This window comes from Protopterus annectens, chromosome 6.part1 (assembly GCF_019279795.1).
Source record: "Protopterus annectens isolate FY-2018-M chromosome 6.part1, PAN1.0, whole genome shotgun sequence".
Lineage (NCBI taxonomy): Eukaryota > Metazoa > Chordata > Ceratodontiformes > Protopteridae > Protopterus > Protopterus annectens.
The window spans coordinates 441,562,999-441,585,858 of record NC_056738.1 but is presented as its reverse complement, the minus strand read 5'-3'; the positions used below and the strand labels follow the sequence as shown (position 1 = coordinate 441,585,858).

The 22,860-nt window shown below is 39.4% G+C and overlaps 1 protein-coding gene across 2 annotated transcripts in view; it reads right to left on the bottom strand.

The window, feature by feature from the left end:
• The window catches only part of SPEG (striated muscle enriched protein kinase), a 2,687,905-nt gene that overhangs the window by 551,346 nt on the left and 2,113,699 nt on the right, over positions 1-22,860 (bottom strand). For both annotated transcript variants that reach the window (XM_044075871.1, XM_044075873.1), the window contains 3 exons: positions 21,575-21,775; positions 20,713-20,773; positions 14,170-14,247 (listed from right to left, as the gene is read on the bottom strand). In XM_044075871.1, the coding sequence (XP_043931806.1) occupies positions 14,170-14,247; positions 20,713-20,773; positions 21,575-21,775 (340 nt within the window). The remainder of the gene's footprint in view (positions 1-14,169; positions 14,248-20,712; positions 20,774-21,574; positions 21,776-22,860) is intronic.

Here is a 22,860-nt window from a genome sequence, read left to right as displayed (position 1 = left end):
GTGATCTGCAAGTGATTTTTGTTGCTGGATCTTAGTGGTCTGGTAGTGCGATAGGGTTGGAGTAGATTCTGGAGGGATGGGACATTTAGTGGATGGTTTACTAGTTTGTGGGTGAGTGCGAGTTGATACCACTGAAGGAGGTGAGGGAGTTCAGGCCAGCCCAGTTCAGCAAGTGAGAGACAATGGTGATTACGGTAGGATGTCCTTGTGGCGAATTTGGCAATTTTGTTGTAGCAGGTCTCTAGCTTGTTTAGATCGCATTGCCTTAGGTTGGTATATATTGGACAGGCATAAAGTAGGGTGGAGATAAGGTGGGAATTTGCTATTGAAATCTTTGCTGCTTTGGTGAGAAGTTGCTTATTTCTGTACAACTCTCCTAGTTTTTTGTGGACTTTTTTTATGGTCATGGATATGTGAATGTCAAATTTTAGTTTGTCTATTTCCACTCCTAGCAATTTGGCATGTTCTGTTGGGTGTATAGTGGTGTTGTCTTTTGCTGTGATGTTAAAGTGAGAGTTGTTTTGAGTATGTTTGGTGGGTTGGAAGATGAGTAGTTTAGTTTTGTTTGGGTTGAGTATTAATTGGGCATCAGATAACCAAGTTTCAACAGAGGAAAAGGCTTCCTGTGTGACTTTTTTTGCAGTTTGGGTAGGGACTGGGCTGAGCAGATGATGGTTGAGTCATCTGCGTATTGTATGAGTGTGCCATGTTTGGTGGCAGAGCCTAGATTATTGGTGAAAATAGAGAAGAGTAGGGGTCCAAGGATGGATACTTGGGGAACCCCTCTAGAGATAGGTAGTTGGGGAGATATGTCATTCTGCCATACAACGGATTGTTGGCGGTCAGACAGGTAACTCTGAAACCAGTTGGTGACTGATTTGAGAGAAGGATAGGTTACTGAGGACAGAGATGAGTTGTTTGTGTGGGACCATGTCAAATGCTTTAGATAGGTCTAGGAAAGTAGCAGAAGAGAGATAGCCATTGTTTTTATGCTGAAGGATAGTGTTAGTAAAGGAGAGTAAGGCAGCGGTGGTGCTATGGTTTGGAAACCATGCTGAGTACTGAAAAGGAGGTTTCTAGTAAAGAGGTAGTTTGAGATCTGAGAATGAATACATCTTTCTAGTATTTTCGAGAGTGGAGAGAGAATAGCTATGGGGCAGTAATTGGTAAGTTCTGTGGAGGGGCCGCCTTTGTGGAGGGGAATTATATGTGATATATTCCATAGTGTGGGAATGTAACTTTCTGACAGAGATCAGTTAATCAAGATGGATATTGGATAGGCCAGAGCATCAGCTGTGATTTGTAGGTATTCACTTGGGAGGTTGTCTGCTGCTAATTTGGTGGGCTTAACTTTAGTTAAGAGTTTTTTTTATGTTGGAGGTAGGTACAGGAGAAAAAGAGAAAGCAGTGGGGAGATTACTAGTTGAAGGTGTGGGTTGGAGGGGAGGGAGTTGTGCTGTTTAGCTAGTGATAGTATGGTTTGTGTGAAGTGTGTGTTGAATGAGGTAGCAATATTTTCAGAGGAGTGAGGATGTTAGGAGGAGGGGTACTGACTTTACCTGGGTGGAGGATGGAGTTTATGGAGGACCGGAATTGTTTGAGGCTATGTTGGGAGGAGTCTAGAGCAGACTGGTAGTATTGGAATTTGTCCTTTTTATTAGCTTTTTGACTCTATTGCACAGTTCTAGGAATTCTGTCTAGTTGAGGGGGTTTTGATTTTGCGCCAGTGCTCCCAGGCTTTATTCCTGTATTTAATTTCTGACTTAGTGGTTTTCTGTAGCCATGGGGAGGGTTGTGCTTTGGTTCTGGAAAGTCTTATGGGGGCATGGTAATTAAGGATGCTCAGGAAGGTAGTATTAAAAAATTCAACTGCATCATCAAGACTGAGGTACTGTAGAGGATGCCAGTTACATTCTTTGAGAGATGAGATGAATGTGAGTGGGTTAAAGTTTATTTTTTTACGTATTTGACGGTAGATGACAGGTTTAGCTTGGTATAAGTATTTTTTGAGTAGGAATGTTAGGGAGTGATCACTGAGGCTATCTGATAAGCAGCCTGTTACATATGACTGTGGGCTCTTACTGACTAGTATCCAATCCAGGGTAGTGTGCTTGTTGGAGTTTTTATTTATCCTGGTTGGTGAATGGACTAGTTGGGTGAAGCCATGAAGGTTTACATGATGGGTTGGATGGTTGCCAGAACAGGATTGCCAGTCAATATTGAAATCACCTAAAATTATAGTTTCTTGGGGGAGATGATGGGTAGACCAGCTGAGGAGGTTTTCTAGTGGAGGGATGTTTTGGCTAGGTGGGAAGTAGCATCCAATTATGTTGATGGTTTTGTTTTGGTTTATTTTGAGGTTGGTATATATTATTTCTTCATTGCCTATTTGTGGACAGATGATTTTAAGATCTGGATGTTTAGATGCTGTTTAAATATTATAGTTACACCGCCTCCTTTCTTGTTTAGCTGGTCTACTCTTAGTATGCCGTAACCAGTAGGGAGGATGTGCTCACTGGTAATGTGAGATTTTAGCCAGGTTTCTGTCAGGATGACTATCTGGGGACTACAAGTCTACATGAAGACTGATTGGCTTCACTAAATTGTCATATATATGTGTGTGTATATATACATATATATATATTATATATAATGTATATGTATACACACACACACACACACACACACACACACACACACACACACACACACACACACACACACACACACACACACACACACCCTTGTTGTGGTGCAATACTTTTCCAGCCTTTGGGGATCAGATGTCTCTCACCCATTAGGAAAAATAGTAAACCACAGGAAAAACTGGTACTTCATGAGTAACAGGGATGCTGGTTGAGAAGTCTTAAAAGCAGAAGAAAAAGATGAACAATGAAATGTAGATAAGCTCAGCTGAGACTTCAGAATTATCAAGCACTTATAACTTATTTAGAAATTGATATGTCTTTATTGAAAATACAATATATTAAATGGATAAGTGCTTAATTGTCCTTAAATGGGCTTCATTACTAATGAAGGACCTTATCAATCTATGTATTTTAATTAAATACTCATTGAAAACTTGAGTCCAGTGTAACTATTTACTGCATTTCAGATTGTTATTTGAATAGTGCATTGGATTTCTTTATGTATTTTAAACTAATGTAATTGCTTATGTTTTTACACAAAGTACAGTCTATAATGAGTCATTTTGGAGTCCTCTGTCCCTGGCAACTAATCAAAATCAATATATAAATCAATAAATAAATGCAGAGAGACATTGCAAAAGGTTCTTATGTGTTGTAAGCAGTCTACAATTAGCAGCATCAGGTTCCCACACCCTCTGTTTTCAATATATTCCCATTTAAAATTTGCCTTAATGCAGATCTTGGCCCTTTCAAAACTAAACCTTTGAGTATACAGTCTTTGTAAACCCATACTAGCTATTGCAACCTAGGTTTACAACTGACATTTTTTAATAGCACAACATACATATGTTTGAAAAATTAGTCATGCAAAATATTCTTTGCATTTTGTAATCTGGTAGCATGATTTTTAACTGCACACTGGTGTGAGGAGAACAGAACAGAGAATTCTTAAATGCTTTCTTTTAAGCATGCTATTCATTTTACTTTTTTGATCCAGGATTTTCAGCAAATCATATCTTTAAATCAGCAACATGAACACAGGTGCCAGGTTTTCACATATTTCCTCAAATAGCTAATTTATTTTAGCTTGCTCTTATCAGTTGAATTATATACCAGTCATAAATCATCACTGTCCTAGTGCTGACATTGACTAATTTTAATCTGTTTTTTTTCCTGTTATGACACAAGGGATACTACTTTCAGCAGTGATAAATATTATGCTCTATAACTACAAGCAGGAAGCAAATTGTTTGCCTTGTCATATCACATCTAGTTCTCTTGTCCTGCATTTTGCAGATAACACCTGTTTTAAGATTTTATACTTGTCAGTGTATATTAACTTTGATGCCAATTTATGACCGCTTCTTCATAATACTGTGTTGTTGTAATTCTATGAATCTTTGTTTTCAGCAGACTATGTTTTCTCTGCTGTCACATGGGTACTGCATGTGTTATTTTCAGCCCCCCTGTAATAATCTGTTTTGGTGGTTATTTACAGATTAACACTTAAAGCTAAATGAAACAAATTATATGTGTCACACTCTTATACTGAAACTTTTAACAAGAAAAACATTTTAAAGTATATGGTTTTCATTTCTTGCTTCTGACCTTTGTTGAAAACAATACTTGTCCTATTAGTATGTTAATGTTTTCACATACACTAGATATAAAAAGTTTACACACCCCTGTTAAAATGCCAGGTTTTTCTGATATAAAAAATGAAACCACAATAAATCATTTCAAAACTTTTCCCACCCTAATGTGACCTATAACCTTCAATTGAAAAATTAACAAATCTATTAGAGGAAAAAATACAAAAAAATAAAAAAACGTACAATAAGCTGGTTGCATAAGTGTGCAAACTCTTAAACTAATACTTTGTTTTTTGATTTAATTACAGCATTCATTCTTTTTGGGGAGGACTATATCAGCATGGCACATCTTGACATGGCAATATTTGCCCATTTTTCCTTGCAAAAGTGCTCCAAATCTGCCAGATTGCGAGGGCGTCCCGTGTGCATAGCCCTCTTCAGTTCACCCCACAGATTTTCTATTGGATTTAGGTCTGGGCTCTGGCTGGGCCATTCCAAAACTTTAATTTTCTTCTAGTTAAGCCATTCTTTTGTTGATTTGGATGTATGCTTTGGGTCATTCTCATGTTGAAAGGTGAAATTCCTCCTCATCTTCAGCTTTCTAGCAGTTGCCTGAAGGCTTTGGGCTAAAAGTGACTGGTATTTGGAACCTCTTCATAATTCCCTCCACCTTGACGAAAGCCCCAGTTCCAGCTGAAGAAGATGAACCCCAAAGCATGACACTGCCACCACCATGCTTCACCGTGGGGATGGCGTTCTTTTGTTGATGTGGTGTTGTTTTTGCTAAACTTACCTTTTGGAATTGTGGCCAGAAAGTTCAACCTTGATCTCATCAGACCATAACACATTTTCCCACATGCTTTTGGGAGACTTGCTGTATTGTTTTGCATTTTTTGGCAGGGTCTGGATGTTTCTCTGTATAAGAAAAGGCTTCCATCTTGCAACCCTACCCCATAGCCCAGACATATGGAAAATATGGGAGATTGTTGTCACATGTAGTTCACAACTAGTACTTGCCAGAAATTCCTGCAGCTCCTTCAGTGTTGCTGTAGGTCTCTTGGCAGCCTCCCTGAAAAGTTTTTATCTTGTCTTTCATCAATTTTGGAGGGACGTCCAGTTCTTTGCAATGTCACTGTTTTCCCATTTGTTCTCCACTTTTTGATGACTGTCTTCACTGTGTTCCATGGTATATTCAATGCAGTGGAAATTTTTTTGTACCCTTCTCCTGACTGATACCTTTCAAAAATGAGATCCCTTTGATGCTTTGTAAGCTCTCTGCAAACCATGGCTTTTGCTGTAGCAGGCAACTGAGTAAATGTTAGGAAAATCCTACTAGGATAGCTGAACTTTATTTGGGGTTAATCAGATTCTTTTTAATTGATGGCTGGTGTGTACCCAAGAAGAGTGAATGCTGAAATTAAATCAAAATGTGCTTCAACAAAGTATTAGTTTAAGGGTGTGCACACTTATGCAACCAGCATATTGTACATTTTTTATTTTTTATATTTTTTCCCCTAACAGATTTGTTTGTTTTTCAATTGAATTTAACAGGTTATAGGTCACATTAAAGGTGGGGAAAGTTTTGAAATGATTTATTGTGGTTTCATTTTTTTATATCACAAAAACATGGCATTTTAACAGGGGTGTGTAAACTTTTTATATCCACTGTATACTCGACAATTACATAACACAACTAACAAGTAGAGTGTCAGCACTGGCTACTTACTTCTATGTAGAGATTTCCTCCCATAGATGCATTAGGTAATGCTGTTCAATGCCAGAAGTCTAAACCTCAAGATGCACGCTCTCGAAGCCCTCCTCAGTATGGAGAACATTGATGTCTGTGCAGTGACTGAAACCTGGTTTCAAGGCTCCTGAGAGCACCCCAGCACTATCAGGTTTTACCTCATATCATGCTTTCTGGCCCCAAAATTCGGACCGAACCACAAAAGGAGGGGGAGTATCCATATTCATCAAAGATACCCACACCTCCAGGTTAGTGGCAACGCACGAAGCATCGGAGACCATCCAGGTGCAACTAACCATAGGCAAAACTGCCCTACAGTTTGTAGCATGCTACAGACCACCCTCTCAAACTCAGGAACCCCACACAGCCTTCCTGAAGACACTGGAGAGTATGAATGTCTCTCCAAATACCATCATATTGGGAGACTTCAACTACCCAAACATAGACTGGGAACATTACTCAAGCCCCAACACCCTAGCCCAAAGGTTCCTAGAATTCATAAACTCAAATGCAATGGAACAACTAGTCACCATTCCCACAAGAGGAGATGATATACTAGACCTGATCATCACAAACATGGGGACAAAATGCTCCACACCGGAAGTATATTCCTCATTGGTAAGATCAGACCATAAATTAATCTCACTGGAAATCCACATCCCGCCCCCACCCCCTGCACAAAAGACCACAGTGAAGAACTTCTCAAAAGCCAACTTCACACTTCTTAAGACTGAAGTGGTATCCTTCAAGGCCCCTGGGCCAGTGGAAACCACAACCCATGCTGCTGAATCCCTTACAAATGCCTTCTACGAGCACCTTCAAGAATGCATGGATCATGCAATCCCAAATAAAACCAAGACCCATTCCCCCAAAGGCAGGCTCCCGGTCTGGTGGACCCCAGCCATAAACAAACTTTACAACAGGAGGAGGAAGCTACTACATGACAGAGCAAAATCCCTAAAAGGGAAGGCATCTCTGATCAGTACTAGCAAAAAACTACGATCACTCATAAAATCATCCAAAGCCAACTTTGAGAGAAAAATCGCAAAAGACACAAAAGACAATCACAAGGCCTTCTTTAGCTATGTTAGAAACCTGGGTGGAAACTCCCAGATATGCTCAGAATTAGTCCAAAATGACACAAAATACACTGAACCCACAGACATTGCCAACATTCTGGCAGACAGGTTCAGTGCAAATTTCTCCACCCCCTCCCCCCAAAAGGAGAAATATCTATCCCAGCAGAGTGTAGCCTCCCTAACATCTCAGATGCCCAGGTGAGAGCCGCCCTCTCTAAAGCTAAAAACACAGCATCAATGGGACCGGACGGTGTCCCGGGCTGTGTGCTACATGAACTCAAAGAAGAACTAAACCCACACATAAGGCTGCTGTTTAATCTTAGCCTTACTACAGGATACGTACCCAAAGAGTGGCGTACGACAACAGTGGTCCCACTCCACAAAGGCAGTGCTTCTACGGACCCTGGAAATTACCGCCCCATAAGCTTGACGAGCCTGGTCTGCAAAGCTATGGAGAGGATCATTATGGAACTCATAAATAAAGACATTGGGGACCTACAGACACTGGATCCTACCCAATTTGTCTTTGTCAAGGGCAGATCCTGCCTTTTGAACTTGGTTGACTTTTTTGAAACAGTCACTAAGGCCATTGATGAGGGTAAGGCAGTTCACACAGCCTACCTTGACCTTGCAAAAGCCTTCGACACAATACCCCACTCGGGCATCATAGACAAACTTACCAGCTTAAATGTAAACCCATATGTCACAAGATGGGTTGCAAACTGGCTCAAGGACAGAACCCACAGGGTCAGAGTTGCTGGAGCCATGTCAGACTCTAAGCCGGTCACAAGCGGTGTCCCACAGGGCTCAGTCCTGGGACCCCTCTTGTTCAGCATTTATTTTTCCGAGGTGCAGGCAAACATAGGAGGATTGTGGCTGACAAAGTTCGCAGATGACTGCAAACTGGGCACCATAATTGATACTCCAGCGGACACAAGCATCCTTCAGAGAGGCCTCATAGAAACGGATAATTGGTGCCAGAGCCATGGCCTAAAGCTGAACGCCAAAAAATGTATAGTCATACCCTTTGGGAAAAGCAAGGTACCCACAAATTACCACATAGGTGGTAATCCATTGGCACGGAAGAGGTAATCAGGGACCTAGGGACCCAAGTTGACAGTAACCTCTCATTTGACACTCACATTGCCAAAGTGGTTAGGAAGACCTTCTATATCGCCCACCTTATCATGAAGGGATTCACATCTAGATCAAGGGAGGTCATTGTGCCCCTGTACTCTTCTCTTATCAGGCCAATGATTGAGTACAATGCCCCATTTGGGATGTATCTTACCCGACACCTGCAGCAGTTGGAAAGACCCCAAAAGTTCCTCACCAAGAGGATAAAGGGTCTCAAACATATGTCATATGCTGCCCGACTGAAGAAACTCCAGCTCTATTCAGTCGCATACCGCCTACTCAGAGGTGATCTGTGCCTGACGTACAAGGCCATGTCCAATCCAGAATTAATGGACATGCTCCACCTCAAAAAATCCAAATCCATCAGAGCCACGAGAGCAAGAGACTTGAACCTCAACACAGAAATAAATAGGACGTGCTGGAGGGACAGATTCATAACCCAGAGGCTCCCTACACTCTGGAACAGAATCCCAGTCCATGTAAGGCAGAGCCCCTCACTAACTCTATTCAAGAGAAATCTTGACGAGTGGATGGGAGATCATAGGTTTACCCCGGGGGTCATCTCTGTGTCACTACTAGACAGAGGCACAGTAAACTAAACCCTAAATGGGCGTAGTATTCTCATCCTAAGGGGTGGTGTAAGCCACACACACTCTGGCTAGGCTTATAAATGCCCTAGGGCAGATAGCCTAGTACGAACCTATGAACCTATGAACCTATGAGAGGGAGAGAAGGTTGGATGATGTGCGGATAGTGAATCATGAAGTGCAGTGGATTAGCAAGGAGAAAGTAAGGATAGCTATGAAGAGGATGAAGAACGGAAAGGCTGTTGATCCAGATGACATACCTGTGGAAGCATGGAGGTGTTTAAGTAAAATGGCAGTGGAGTTTTTAACTATATTGTTTAATGAAATCTTGGAAAGTGAGTGGATGCCTGAGGAATGGAGAAAAAGTGTTCTGGTACTGATATTTATGAACAAGGGTGATGTGCAGAGCTGTAGTGACTACAGAGGGATTAAACTGATCAGTCACAACATGAAGTTATGGGAAAGAGTAGTGGAAGCTAGGTTAAGAAGGGAGGTGATGATTAGTGATCAGCAGTATGGTTTCATGCCAGGAAAGAGCATTACAGATGCAATGTTTGCTCTGAGAGTGTTGATGAAGAAGTACAGAGAAGGTCAGAAGGAGTTGCATTGTGTCTTTGTGGATTTAGAGAAAGCATATGACAGGGTGCCTAGAGAGGAGTTGTGGTAATGTATGAGGAAGACAGGAGTGTCAGAGAAGTATGTAAGAGTGGTACAGGATATGTACAAGGGTAGTGTGATAGCGGTGAGGTCTGCAGTGGGAGTGACGGATGCATTTAAGGTTGAGGTGGGATTACATCAAGGATCAGCTCTGAGCCCTTTCTTATTTGCAATGGTGATGGACAGGTTGACAGATGAGATCAGACAGGAGTCCTCGTGGACTATGATGATTGCAGATGACATTGTGATCTGTAGTGAGAGTAGGGAACAGGTGGAGGAGACCGTGGAGAGGTGGAGATATGCTCTAGAGAGAAGAGGAATGAAGGCCAGCAGGACTAAGACAGAATATATGTGTGTGAATGAGACGGAGGATAGAGGAATGGTGAGGATGCAGGGAGTAGATGTGGCGAAGGTGGATGAGTTTATATACGTGGGATCAACAGTTCAGAGCAATGGTGAGTGTGGAAGAGAGGTGAAAAAGAGAGCACAGGCAGGATGGAGTGAGTGGAGAAGAGTGTCAGGAGTGATTTGTGACAGACGAGTACCAGTAAGAGTGAAAGGGAAGGTCTACAAGAGGGTAGTGAGACTAGCTATGTTATATGGTTTGGAGACAGTGGCATTGACAAAAAGGCAGGAATCAGAGCTTGACGTGGCAGAGTTGAAGATGTTAAGATTTGCACTGGGTGTGATGAGGATGGACAGGATTAGGAATAAAAAAATCCAATGCAGCTCCAAGGTGACAGCCAGCCAAAAACTCCAGCACAATCCAATAAGCACAACTTTTTTAATCAAGTGATAAAAAACAGCGTAACAAACAGAAAGTTACCACTTAGCGCTTTCACCTGGAAACAAGCCAGGCATCATCAGAGTGGTAAAAAATAAATAATGAACCAACATTTGTAGATGCAAACAGTCCCACCCTTGTTAACCAACCTATCAGTAAAAGGTTACTAAGAAAACTATATTAGAAAGCAAAAGGCGCAAGCAAAAAACAAAAAAATATAAAAAATATAAGTAAATTTTAAAACATTAATATGGAAATGTTAAAGTGTTCTTATAGTTACTGAACAAACTAACCTTTGTTGAAAACAAGCATAATATTAACTCAAATTTTGCTTATGAATTACATAAAATATCAAGAAAAAGTAAAATAAAAATAATAAAAATACAATACAGTTCAGAAAAACATCCAATAAAAAGTATAATAAAAAATAATAATATATGTAGTACTAATATTAAATAAACCACTATAAAAATATTTTTATATATATATGCAAGTTTGTAACACTCATATAAAAAGAGACCTATATTTTAAAATACTAGCCATAGAAATATTCTCATTAATACCTGGAGGTCTGGATGCGTTAAGTCTCAATTGCCACATTGTCTCCCTCATCTCTAATAGGGTCTTAAAATCGCTCCCTCTATCATTGTCAGGTGTCCTGTCCACCACAAAGAATATGAACTTCTTAAAATTGGTACAAGTCAAACTGTGTAAATATAAAGCGTTGGTGGTCTTTTTGTTCTTAATGTCCCTAACATGTTCAAGAATTCTTAACCTTAATTTTCTAATGGTCTTTCCTACATAAAAACTGGGACAACTCAAGCAGGTGGCAATATAAATGACCATCTTGGTTTTACAGTTACAATGACCAGGACATTTAATAGTTTTGTAAAAATTTTGAACTGTAACATAAGGGCCATTGTTGATAAATTTGCATACACTGCAGGAACCACATTTATTCATGTTGGAAGTCTTATAAAGTCCGTTATTGGAGTTGTCCCTTTCCAACAACTCCTTCAAATTCAAACCCCTACTGTATGTAATAAGGGGTGTGTTCCCAATAATCAGAGTGGTTTCCTTATCTATAGTGTAACGCCATGTTTCTCTTAAGATATTAACTATTGTGTCTGAATGGCCATTAAATGGCAGAATCATGGCTCTCATGTGTTTCTCATGAACAGAAGTAAAACTAAAATTACTCTGATCATGATTCTCCTTGTATAAACCTCCCTGAAGTATCAGCTTGAATGTTAAATGTCTCTTAACGTCCACCTCGTTTCTAATCCTGTTTTTGGCTGGCTGTCACATTGGAGCTGCATTGGATTTTTTTTACTGGTTTAATTCAATGTAGGATTAGGAATAAGTATATTAGACGGTCAGCCCAGGTTGGATGGTTTGGAGACAAAGCCAGAGAGGCAAGATTACGTTGGTTTGGACATGTGCTGAGGAGAGATGCAGAGTATATTGGGAAAAAGATGCTAAGGATGAAGCTGCCAGGTAACAGGAAAAGGGGAAGGCCTAAGATAAGGCTTATGGATGTGGTGAGAGAGGACATGCAGGTGGTTGGTGTGACAGAGCAAGATGCAGAGGGCAGGAAGAAATGGAAACAGCTGATCTGCTGTGGCAACCCCTGACGGGAGCAGTCGAAAGAAGAAGAAGATGATGCGTTAAAGTTAAACCATATGTGATACTCCGACCTTGACAGCAGATCTTTATACCTGTTAACTAAGGTTTAGGTGGACTGATGCCCATAGTGATAACAATTTTTAGTTTGCAATTTCATTCTCCCTTATGGCATTATAAATTTTATTCACTTTTCAGCTGATATTTCTGGTGCAGGCTCAGTTCTTTAGGTAATACAAGAGATGGTATGACAGAAACATACCAATTCACTCTCCCTCTCTGTCTCTCATTTTTAATTTTTACACATATCATGGCAATAATTCCTGAGCCAGGGTACAATTAAAGTTTGAAATTAATTTCCTTTCAATCTGATGTTTACCAATTGCTCTTCTCAACATCCACAATGTCCCGAGAACTGCCTTAGAAGGTTCTTATTTGTTAGACCTGTTGCTTATACTATAACTGGAACTATCTGTGTATCTTTAACCCCTATCGCTCTAGGATCTTCATGCATAACCTGGTGTTTTATGACTTTGTATCTTATCCCACAGGACATTATATTAGTGAGGTGCAGCAATTTCAGTGCTTAAAGGGATTTTCCATCCTTTTCTTCTCTTACGTTTGCAGGAAGTTACTAGGCTAATGGCCCCTGGGCCCCTTACAAGCCTAGCCAAGAGTTTATCCCAAAAAAGAAACCTCCATCAGCACCTGTCACCCCTGTCAATTGTACCATGGGATGGGATATAAAATATGCTAAACAGCACTTTTACACATTAGAGAGCATTTTCTTGTTGTATTAAAACATGAGAAATACTTTTAAAAATATACTTTCCATACACTGACATCACTGAGAAGAACCAGTAAGCTTTAACCTTAGTGGCATCAGTGTAGGAAATATGTCTGTTGTATTCATGGACTTCAGTGGGTCCCCAATTAAAGTCTATGCATGCAACGTACATTACCCCAAGTTAACGTCACAGCAGTAAATGCTAATTTTATGTGGGACATAGTTTAACAAAAGTTTGCAATTTTTTTAATTAAAAAAAGGTCCGAAATACATAACTACAGACAAGTGTATAAATGCACTGCAGCAAATAACTCATCAAATACCATGATGTATATCTTACCTTCGAAAAAAAGCTTTAGTGTTAGCAGTCTTGCCGTATTGTTGTGTCTCTCTGTATATATACCATCAGCCATGAGTATATTGCAGATCGCAGTAAGCTGTACAACTGTTTCTAGTTCTGTACTACAGAACCTGTATTTGTCTGTATCTCCCATTTTTTCTATTAACTTTATAATCTGGCCTGTATATAGTTTGCTGTCATTATTATCCTTTCATCTTTTTGCTTTAATTTCACCTCTCCTTAACCATTCATGCATAAAATCGTGATTTCTCTCAGTAAGTATGGCCAATGGCTGGAGATTATCTTCACCTTAAGGATAGCACTGATGTTGCACTAGTTATCAGTGGATTACTGGTGCATGTAGCAGTGATAGACTATCAAGAGACATGAAAGTTACATATGCAGCAACATTTTGTGATATTGTGTACTAAGCTATTCTTTTTTCCCTCTAACTTTAAACTGTAGTCCCTGAGAACTAACATATTTACTGCTCATTACTAAACATTTCAAGCACCTCCTGCATTTCTAACAAGAGTGTATCCTTAAACTGGTTGATACCCAGCCACTTCCTGGTTTACTTTCCTCATACATTTGGAGGAATCATATTCCATGAAAGTTTCCTTGGAAAACTACTCGTCATTTGTCTCTGTGAGGATTGCTGATGCTATTTTCTAGTATACATTCAAGGGTTGTTATACCAGACAGTTTATTTCAGAGGATTAAGAAGGGTATGGTAGTCGATAATGAACTAAAAACCTAAAGTGTTGGGTTTGATTCCTTTAATCACAGTTTCCCTGCTGTATGACTGAGAAAGTTACATAACAAGTAGTGTGCCCAGATTGCCCCTGAGAAGAGGTACTTGTGTGTTGTGGATTTACCTGCTTAATAAACAAATAAATAAACCAGTGCTGGATTCTGAGAGAGTGATAGTAATGGGGATGGGCAGGTACAGAAATCTGCTCTAACAGGTGTAAATCCACTAACTCCTGTGAAGGCCAGACTATTGCAGAATGATAAACTATCATTAACCCCCCCCCCACACACACACACACACACACACACACGCACGCCTATAAATATGAGAAGAAGCACACAACTTGTTAGTTCTCAGTGCTTTGTAACCTTTTTAGATCAGTACAGATAGCAAAGTTAAAACCAGAAGAATTTTGTCTCTAATAAAACACTTACCTTTATATCCAAGTGCATTATATTATTTCTATGAAGATAGCAGATTCCATCTAAAATCTGTCGCATGTAAGAGCGGACCTAAAGGCAATTCAACAGATCTGAATCAGTGTGTTGTCTGAACATCACAATATCAACAGAAAATCAAACCACTACTGGACATAATGCCAGATGATCATATTTAAAAAAATGTTAAACAACACAAAACAGAAGGAGGATTATTATTCTTTTATAAGGCATTTGCTGAGTATGACTGAGTTAAGGCAGATGGATTTTCTACATATGAGTATTCAATCAGACTGTATCAAATATGACTTTACAAACATATTCCAGAGCAAAATAATAAAACAGGCTCAACATAAAATAGCTAGTACACAGAAGTACACTTTAGGGCATCAGGGTGTAACAAATAAATTTAATGCAGTCTGAAGTGTGAGCAAAACATTATTTGTACAGTTGTAATATACCAAATTCAGACTGATATGTATATAGCAGCAATGAAGAACCACAACACTAACAGCTTACAATATCAGTAATGATGTTACTATGAAGAGCAGCGTGTATGGCTTAGCATAAGACTACACATTCTCGCTGTGGCAACCCCTAACCGGGAAAAGCCGAAAGAAGAAGAAGAATTTTGTTACACGGACAAATGCAGTGATTAAAGATTATTTGCCATGTGTCAGCTATACTGCAGGGCAGAGGTTCAGTATCTGTTTTATATGTGCTTGGGACAGATACTGTTGCAAGCAGAGTTTAACCTATGCTTGCTCTCAGAAAAATGCCATTATCTAGAGTGAGACAGAAATAAAACAATGTGTTATAGATAGATGTGGAAACAAGGGAGGCCTTAAATACTTGTAAGCATGACTTATATAGATATGTCTTTTAAGGTTGGTTTGTTTGCTCAGAATGACACATGAAGAACTGGTAGGCCATAATGGAATTTTCAACATGGTGGTCACAAACAAAAAGGAAAACAGGGTTGATGATAATGGTCATACATGGGGCCTTGCAGTAATGATAAACACATGATGCTGGGGCCATTTATGCTCTATAAAGATATGACTTTTTTCAATATGCGACTCACATACACACGTTTGAGGAAGTATTGGCCATAATTTTATAACTGCAAACAACAATGCACATGTAAACATAACCAAACACTTGAACTGACTGCAGACCCTTTGTTTTTGATGCTGTGAAGGCAAAATATAAACAAAAAGAGAAATAAAACAGGAGAGTACAGTTGTGCAAGTTTTCCATAATGGTAAGTATTCAGATTCTTCACTGCTACAGAAGCCTTTGGCTATATGGATTATATCCTGCCCAAGATACAACAAATGGCCAAGAAAAGCACTCCTAAGCAGCCTTTTAAGTCAGTAAAACAGGAAAGTACCAAAAAAAGTAACTTTTTCCCACAAAAAACACAATAAAAATACTTTAGTCACTAATCTTGGTATCAAAATATAAAATAAACACAGTTGCTCTATAGACAAAAAAATAATTGTAAACAATGGTTAACAACTTTTTACCTCAAAAGTAAAAAAAGTGTATTCCCATTTAAAACTACATAAAAGTCATGAGATAGTCAAGGGAAATACTTTGTCTAAGCTTTACAATACTTGTTTCTCACAAAAATGTTAGTTTAAACAAATTTGAAAGTAATGTTGAAGATTTTTCCATGTAGAGGACTTATCTGTCCAGCAATGGAACAGTGTTAGCTGACCTTCAATACTTAAAAGGCTGCTTAGGGATGCTTTTCTTTGTGTTAGGAAAGGTCTGAAGGGTTTGACAGCCAAATATGTCTTTTTTAGTTAGCTTAGCTCAAGCTAATGGTTTGGGGCACATGGAAGTTGCACTAAATCTTTGAAAGCCGATCTGTTGTTGTATCCTATGCAGAAAATAACCAATATAGCTTAGGGCTTCACAGCAGTGATCATTATGAAGAACATCTGCTGTTATTTGAATAGACTAAAATCCTGCCCTTATTTTTTGCAGTCTAAAAACTACTGCAAGATGATCCATGCCTTGTTTTCTGAGCTATGCCAAACGCTGCTTTCTATGACCTCCTTATACTCAAAACCTAAGCTGAGACCTTTTTTAAAGATCAAATTCTATGACAAAATATCAACAAGTCCTGATTCAGGCACACAATTAATGACCTATGGCCTTCTCACCTATGGAACAAGCTTCCATTACCTATTACACAGTGCAAAACCCTTGCAACCTTCAAACTCCATTAAGATGAATGTATAGGATCCCATAAATTAGCTCAGGAGGCAGTTGTTACAAAATCTTGTTAAACTCAGCATTATTACATGTTAATATGTCCTCTTCATTTTTGCCTCTCTTTATTTAAGTTTGATGACTGGGGAAGTCCACTGGGAAATAACGAGCCCATTTTCAGTGGAGGCCCAGGGAGAAAAACTCCAAGATATTGCAGTTACAATGTTACATGTTAAAAAAATACAATAGTATGTACAGAAAGTTTAAAATATTTACAGAAGAATAAACAATTTTTCATAAGATCATAGAGTACATGTAAACACATGGTTACTAGCCCTTTACAGGTAGGTAGACTAAACATTTACAGAAAAAATAAACATTTTGTCAAAGATCTTAGCAAGTAAAATTTGTAAAACATACAGCTGCTGGGTCTTACCAAGTTAGGTGAAACAAATTTTGTGAGGAGAAAGTACCAGTATATTTGTAAAGGAAAGCATAGTAAATTGGATAGTAGAGAGAAAATTCAGTCCCTGGTAGGGGAGAGAAAGTTTTAGGAATAGATGAAGCAGCAGTAGTGGCTAAAGTGGTGATGATGTCAGTGCAGGGTAATAAGGGAGGTGCTTTAGAGGGGATTATGTTGGAGCGTGACATGGGCATTCCCATTTAGCTGATAGATGAGAGAAAAGCTGAGATTTGAAATTCATATGGTTAGGTAGGTTGTGTAGGTGAGGGGGGAGAGAGTTCCACTGTTTAACTAAGGAGTAGGACATTAGTAGTTGGCCAGGTGGTTGTGCTGGTTTGTTGATCTGAAGGAGATTTTGTTTTCTGGATCTGAGTGAGCAGTTGGGTATATAAGTTTTTAAGGAAGTAGCAACAGATGGACAGTCCACAGGTTTAAAGATGAGCTTGCGGGCAATGACAAGTTGAAGGTAACTGAGACAGTTGGGTAGTTCAAGCCAGTTGAGGGTGAGGAGGGAGTGGCAGTGGTGGAATGAGCTCTTTGAATTGGTTGCAAATTTGCAGATTTTGTAGTATCAGGATTCAAGTTTGGATCATAGCCGAGTTGGAGACTGATAAACAGATGGGCACCATACATAAGGGAGGGGAGCAGGAAGGTGGATGCAAGGGTTTGACGTGTAGAAGGACTGAGGAAGTGGTGGTGCCTGTAGAGGAGACCTAACCTTTGGTGGGTTTTCTTGATTGCAGAGAGGATATGGGTATCAATTTTTAGTTCTTCATCAATGATGATGCCGAGAAGCTTGGTGTTGGGAACAATTTCAAGGGTGGTGTTGTTCTGGCTCTGTATGGTGAAGGAGGTTTTGTCAATAAAGGAGTTTTTGGTAGGGGAAAAAAAGTTTGGTTTTATTTGCATTTAGAGCCAGATGGTTGGACTTCATCCAGGTTTCAGTTGTGGAGAAGGTAACTGGGTTTTTGCTAGGAGATTGGAGGGGGAGAAGGTTGAGCAGATGATAGTCGAGTCTGCCTACTGCATGACAGATGATTCTGGGATGGAGAGTAGTGAAAGTTGTTAATGAATACGTTAAAGATTAGAGGGCCAGGAACAGAACCTTGAGAGACACCTGTGGGTGTGGGTAGGAAGGGGGAGGTTAAAGTTTTTCATTGGACAGCTTGTTGGCAGTTTTTCCTGGTAGCTGGAAAACCAAACAATGGTGGGAGAGAGATGTAGGGTAGAGAGTTGGGATATGAGTAGGGTATGAGAGATGGTGTCAAAGGCCTTTGACAGATCTAGGAGTAGTGGAGATGCAAATTTGCCTGAGTCACATTCCAGGTTGATGGTTTCTAGAAAGGAGAGAAGGGCAGTCATGGTACTGTGGCCATGGCAGAAGCCATGTTGGGTAGAGGATATGAGACTGTTTTGGGTTAGGTGTGTCATGAGTTGTGCTTGGACAGTTTTTGCTATTATTTTCAAAATGGGGGAAAGGATGGCAGTAGGCCTGAATTTGGTGGTGTCAGTGTTTTTGCCACCTTTGTGGAGGGGGATGATGTAAGTGTGATGCCAGATAGAAGGGATGTATGATTCTTGTATGGATCTATTTATAAGAATAGAGATGGGTTAGGCAATGCTGTATACAGATAGTTTGAGGATGGTGGGTGGAAGATTGTCAGGTGCATTGCAACAAGGTTTGGGTTTGCGGAGAAATCTTTTTATAGTGCTTGAGGGAATGGGAGTAAGGTAGAAGGTTGTGGATGGAGGTAGGTGTTTGTGGTCATGGTTGGTGTGGAAGGCTCTGGGGCTGGAAGAGGAGGGTGGGAAGGATGAAGGTAGTTTGGCTATGCAGTCAGTGAAGAATGAGTTGAACTGGGTGGCTGTATCAAGGTTGGAAAGGTTGGGATTTGGGCAGGAGCTTTCTTTATTACCAGGGTGCAGAATGGATGAGATGGAGTCCCAGAATTTTTTGGGATTAGTTGAGCGCAAGGACTGGAGTTTGGAAGTTTGGAGTAGTGTGCTTTCTGGTCTTTATTTATGTTTTTTTTTGTGGAGTTTTGAAGATGCTTAAACTCTAGGAAGGAGGTGTTTTTTTTTTTTGTTTTTTTTTATATTGTTTCCAATTTTTGTCCCTTTGGTGCATACCTAGTTTAGTTTTTTTATATAACCATGGGCAGGGATTGTTTTTGACATGTTTGGTTCTCGGGGGGGGGGGGGGGGGCTGGCAGTTGGTTGAGGAGGGTTAGGAATGACTGGTTAAAATAGGATAAGGCATCATGTAGTGGAAGTTTTTTTAGAGAGGACCAGTCAGTATGCTTTAGGCATTCTGAGAAAGAGGGTTGCAAGAGGAGAGGTTGCGGGTTTGGATGTAGACATGTTGTTTTTGTAGAGGAAATAGAAGCCAGTCGGCAAAGGCTGGTAAGTGATCACTGAGAGGATCAGGTATTGTTCTGGCTTTAGTGATAAGATTAGGGTGAGTTGTTAGGATCCAGTCAATGATGGCACCAGAGGTACCATCTTTATTTAGTTTGGTTGGAGAGTGAATTAGTTGGTAGAAAATGTATATGTTTATTGTGTGGGAAGAGGCTTCAGAGTTAATAGTGGTCCAGTTGATGATGGTATCCCAGAGGATATAGGTTTCATTTTTTATGTTAGAGGAAAACCAGGAGAGGATGTTTTCAAGAGTATTGATGTTATCGCCAGGGAGGACTATAGAGGGCAGCGATACATATGGACTTGTGGTTGCTTAGTTTTAATAAACTACTATAATTTCAGCGTTGGCAAAGGTTGGTATTTTATTGGAGTAGGGAGTTATGGTATGGGAGGAGGGGTAGATTATACCTACTCTACCTCCTTTTCTGTGGGCTCTATCATTGCGAATCATTTGGTAACCTGGTGGTAATATTTTGTTACCTTTTATGAAGGATTTGGGCCAGATTTCAGAAATAGCGGTTATGTCGGGGTGGTTATGGGAGAGCCAGGCATGGAGGTTAGGGATTTTATTTCTAAGGCTTTGTGCATTAAGTGTAGTGAGGTGAATGGATTTAGGTTTTGTGGGTTGAGTGGAGGGTTTGGTGATATTAATGTTAGAGATGGGTCTGGGGTTAGGGTGGATGTCGCCGGCAAGTTCATAGGTAGGTACTAGGCTATCTGCCTGAGGGCATTTAAAAGCCTAGCCAGAGTGTGTTGGCTTTCGCTGCCCCATTGATTAATTTTCATACCCAACGCCTGCTGTAATCAAGTTATGTGTAAACAATCAGCCTCCTGATTCATAAACATGCATCCATGTACACCTCAGCATGAAGCATAAACAGTCTTGACTTCACGAACTCTACCTCTGTCACTGCATAGCCTGGGATAAAAAAATACACTTAAGAAGAAAGCCATAATATCATCATTGGTGTTGAGATGGAACAAGGAACACATCTCTACCCTCTCTTAAGGTCAGACATCTATAAAGACCACTGTATATTTTTACTACTAGTGTGATTTTAATGAAAAGTAACTCTTTACAGTTCTGTTTTTCAAACAACTACAAGTATTACAGGAAGAATAACATATCTTGTTTAAATATTGCTTTAATCAATGTATTTTCTTCTAATCTGAAATTTTGATTCGACGAGAAAGTATGTTAACAATCACCCTATTTCATATTTAACCCCTGTGAACGTACAGAACATGGGCCTGCTTTGTGCATCTGCTGTCTCAGTATAGAAAAGTGGCTGTGCAATTCTGTTCATTAGTTATACAGCAAATCACAGCTTGATGTAATATATCACAGACAGTAACACAGTGGATTCCTCTCAATTCCATCATACATATTTATGGTGATGGGAAGACTTATGCACTTTTTACAAAAATGCTCTTACCTCCGATTCAGTAACTGAAGATTTTTTAGTCATTCTGTCCAGCATGTCTTCTTGTGTACATCTGATTATCTTGTTAAGGAATACTGCTGTAAGTGACAAAGAAGGTTTTATATTTGTGAAAGTCATACAATGAAACAGTACTTATATCAAGAGAACTACCATCCATTAACATGTCAACAATGCTAATTAAATCTGCCTCAAAGGTAGTCTACAGGGATGACTCCTGGTATCCATGAACAAATTTAACATAACTTAATGATTAAAGATTGCAACCATTGAAAGGAGAATCATGCTGTTTTGGCATTTCCAATAAATTAATGGCCAAACCACAGAGACCTAAGCAGTAAATTTAAGACTGGTTAAAACATACATCTTCAATGAAAAAATGAAAGAAAATATGTACAGTAATCTTGCCCATGCTTAATGGCAACATCAAAGTAATTAAGTAAAAGGGGGCTGGTGATTTTGCATTCCTGCACAAAGCACACTGTGCATTTGTGATTGCATGCATGTGTCAGGGTAACACTTATATACAAGTACTGCAATGCATACATTTGTTTGGGTAATGGTATGAATGTGTACTGATGGGCATACATATGGGTATCCATGTAAGTGTTCAATGCATGTGCACTGTCTGTATAATATGATTTCACTGGATAGGTGTAGGCTAGCTGTCTTATCAAGAGTCACTCAATCCTATACATGCATTACATCTCAGAAATATTACAGTCACACCGGTATGTAAAACAGTTTAGCTAGGTAAATCCAGTGTCCATTCTTCATTAACATGACAAAATACTTTCCTAGGCTATAATAAAACCTCTGAAATTAATCCAACTATTTTTATATGCTCAAAGGATACAGTTCCATGATAATAATGACACAGTTTGTCTTCTCGAATGCATCATGGAAATAAACAATCCGCTCATGATCAAGCTGTGAGAGGATGTTCATCTCTCTGCAAGCTGACTGTATGGCCTTTGCTCGACCTGAAATGAACTTGGCTGCATAGTCCAGCTTGGTGTTCTTCTCTGTCACCTTCTTGACATATGAAAATGCACCCCTAGAATTCCAAAATTAATAATTTAGTAAGCTTCTTTCTTCTTTCTAATCTTATCTGTTAAAGACAGCTCTTTCACTAACTATAAAGGAACCTCCTAAAAGGCAACTAAAGAATGGATATAGCTACACTGCACTACAAGTTGCATAACTGAACATACTCTAGTACAAAAGTCATGGCAATATATTTTTCATGAGAACAGCTTACAACTTTCAGGAATGACGGAAAAAAAAAACTCCCTTTGCAACTTTCTGATTTTGGTCAAATACTCTTTTCTTACAACCAGTCTTGAAACACCTAGGATAAGTACTTTTTGCATTCTTACTAAGTTACTCTGATAGCGCTGCACTTGTTTTTGTCATTTACTGAAATCTGACTTAGAACTGCTTTGGTTTAAACTCTAGTGAGAGTACAGAAATAACCTAGCCATTTCTATGCTTCTGATTGGTGTAGAACTCTGAAGTGTGCTGTTTTGCTATTGTCCAGTAGGGCCTTTGAACATTTTTACCTTTTCTGTGCTACTATAAATTGCCTGCATTTGAGTGGCCTTGTGCTCATTTGCTCAGAGCTACTCAATGCTGAGCAATCTCTCTGCTGATTCACCGAGACAGTTTTACACTGGATTTGACACGCATTTTTTTTTTTTTTTTTTTTTTATGAAATGTTTTGTATTTCATCCAGACTGAACCTAAAACTGGTCAATACTGATCAGTGCACTACCCTAGTAAACAAAAATAAATAAATAAATAGCTTTTCCCTTATTTTGGCATTTACTGTAATCTGAGTCAGAACTGCTCTGGTTTAAATTCATCTGAGAGAAGCCAAAGAACCAAGCCACTTCTAGGCCTCTAGTTCCTGTAGAATCTTGAAATGTGCTGTTTTGCTACTGGTCATTGGACTCATTTCAAATTTTTACCTTTTCTGCGCTATTATATGATACCCACGTATGGAGCTGCAAACTGTGCAGCCTCATTTAACCAAGCACTGTGTAGATACAAGCAGTTAAAACCTTAAATTTGTCTATTCTAAATTTTCCACAAATTCGTAGTGTACTTAATCATCAGTAGCTGCCTGAAGAGCTCCTGATT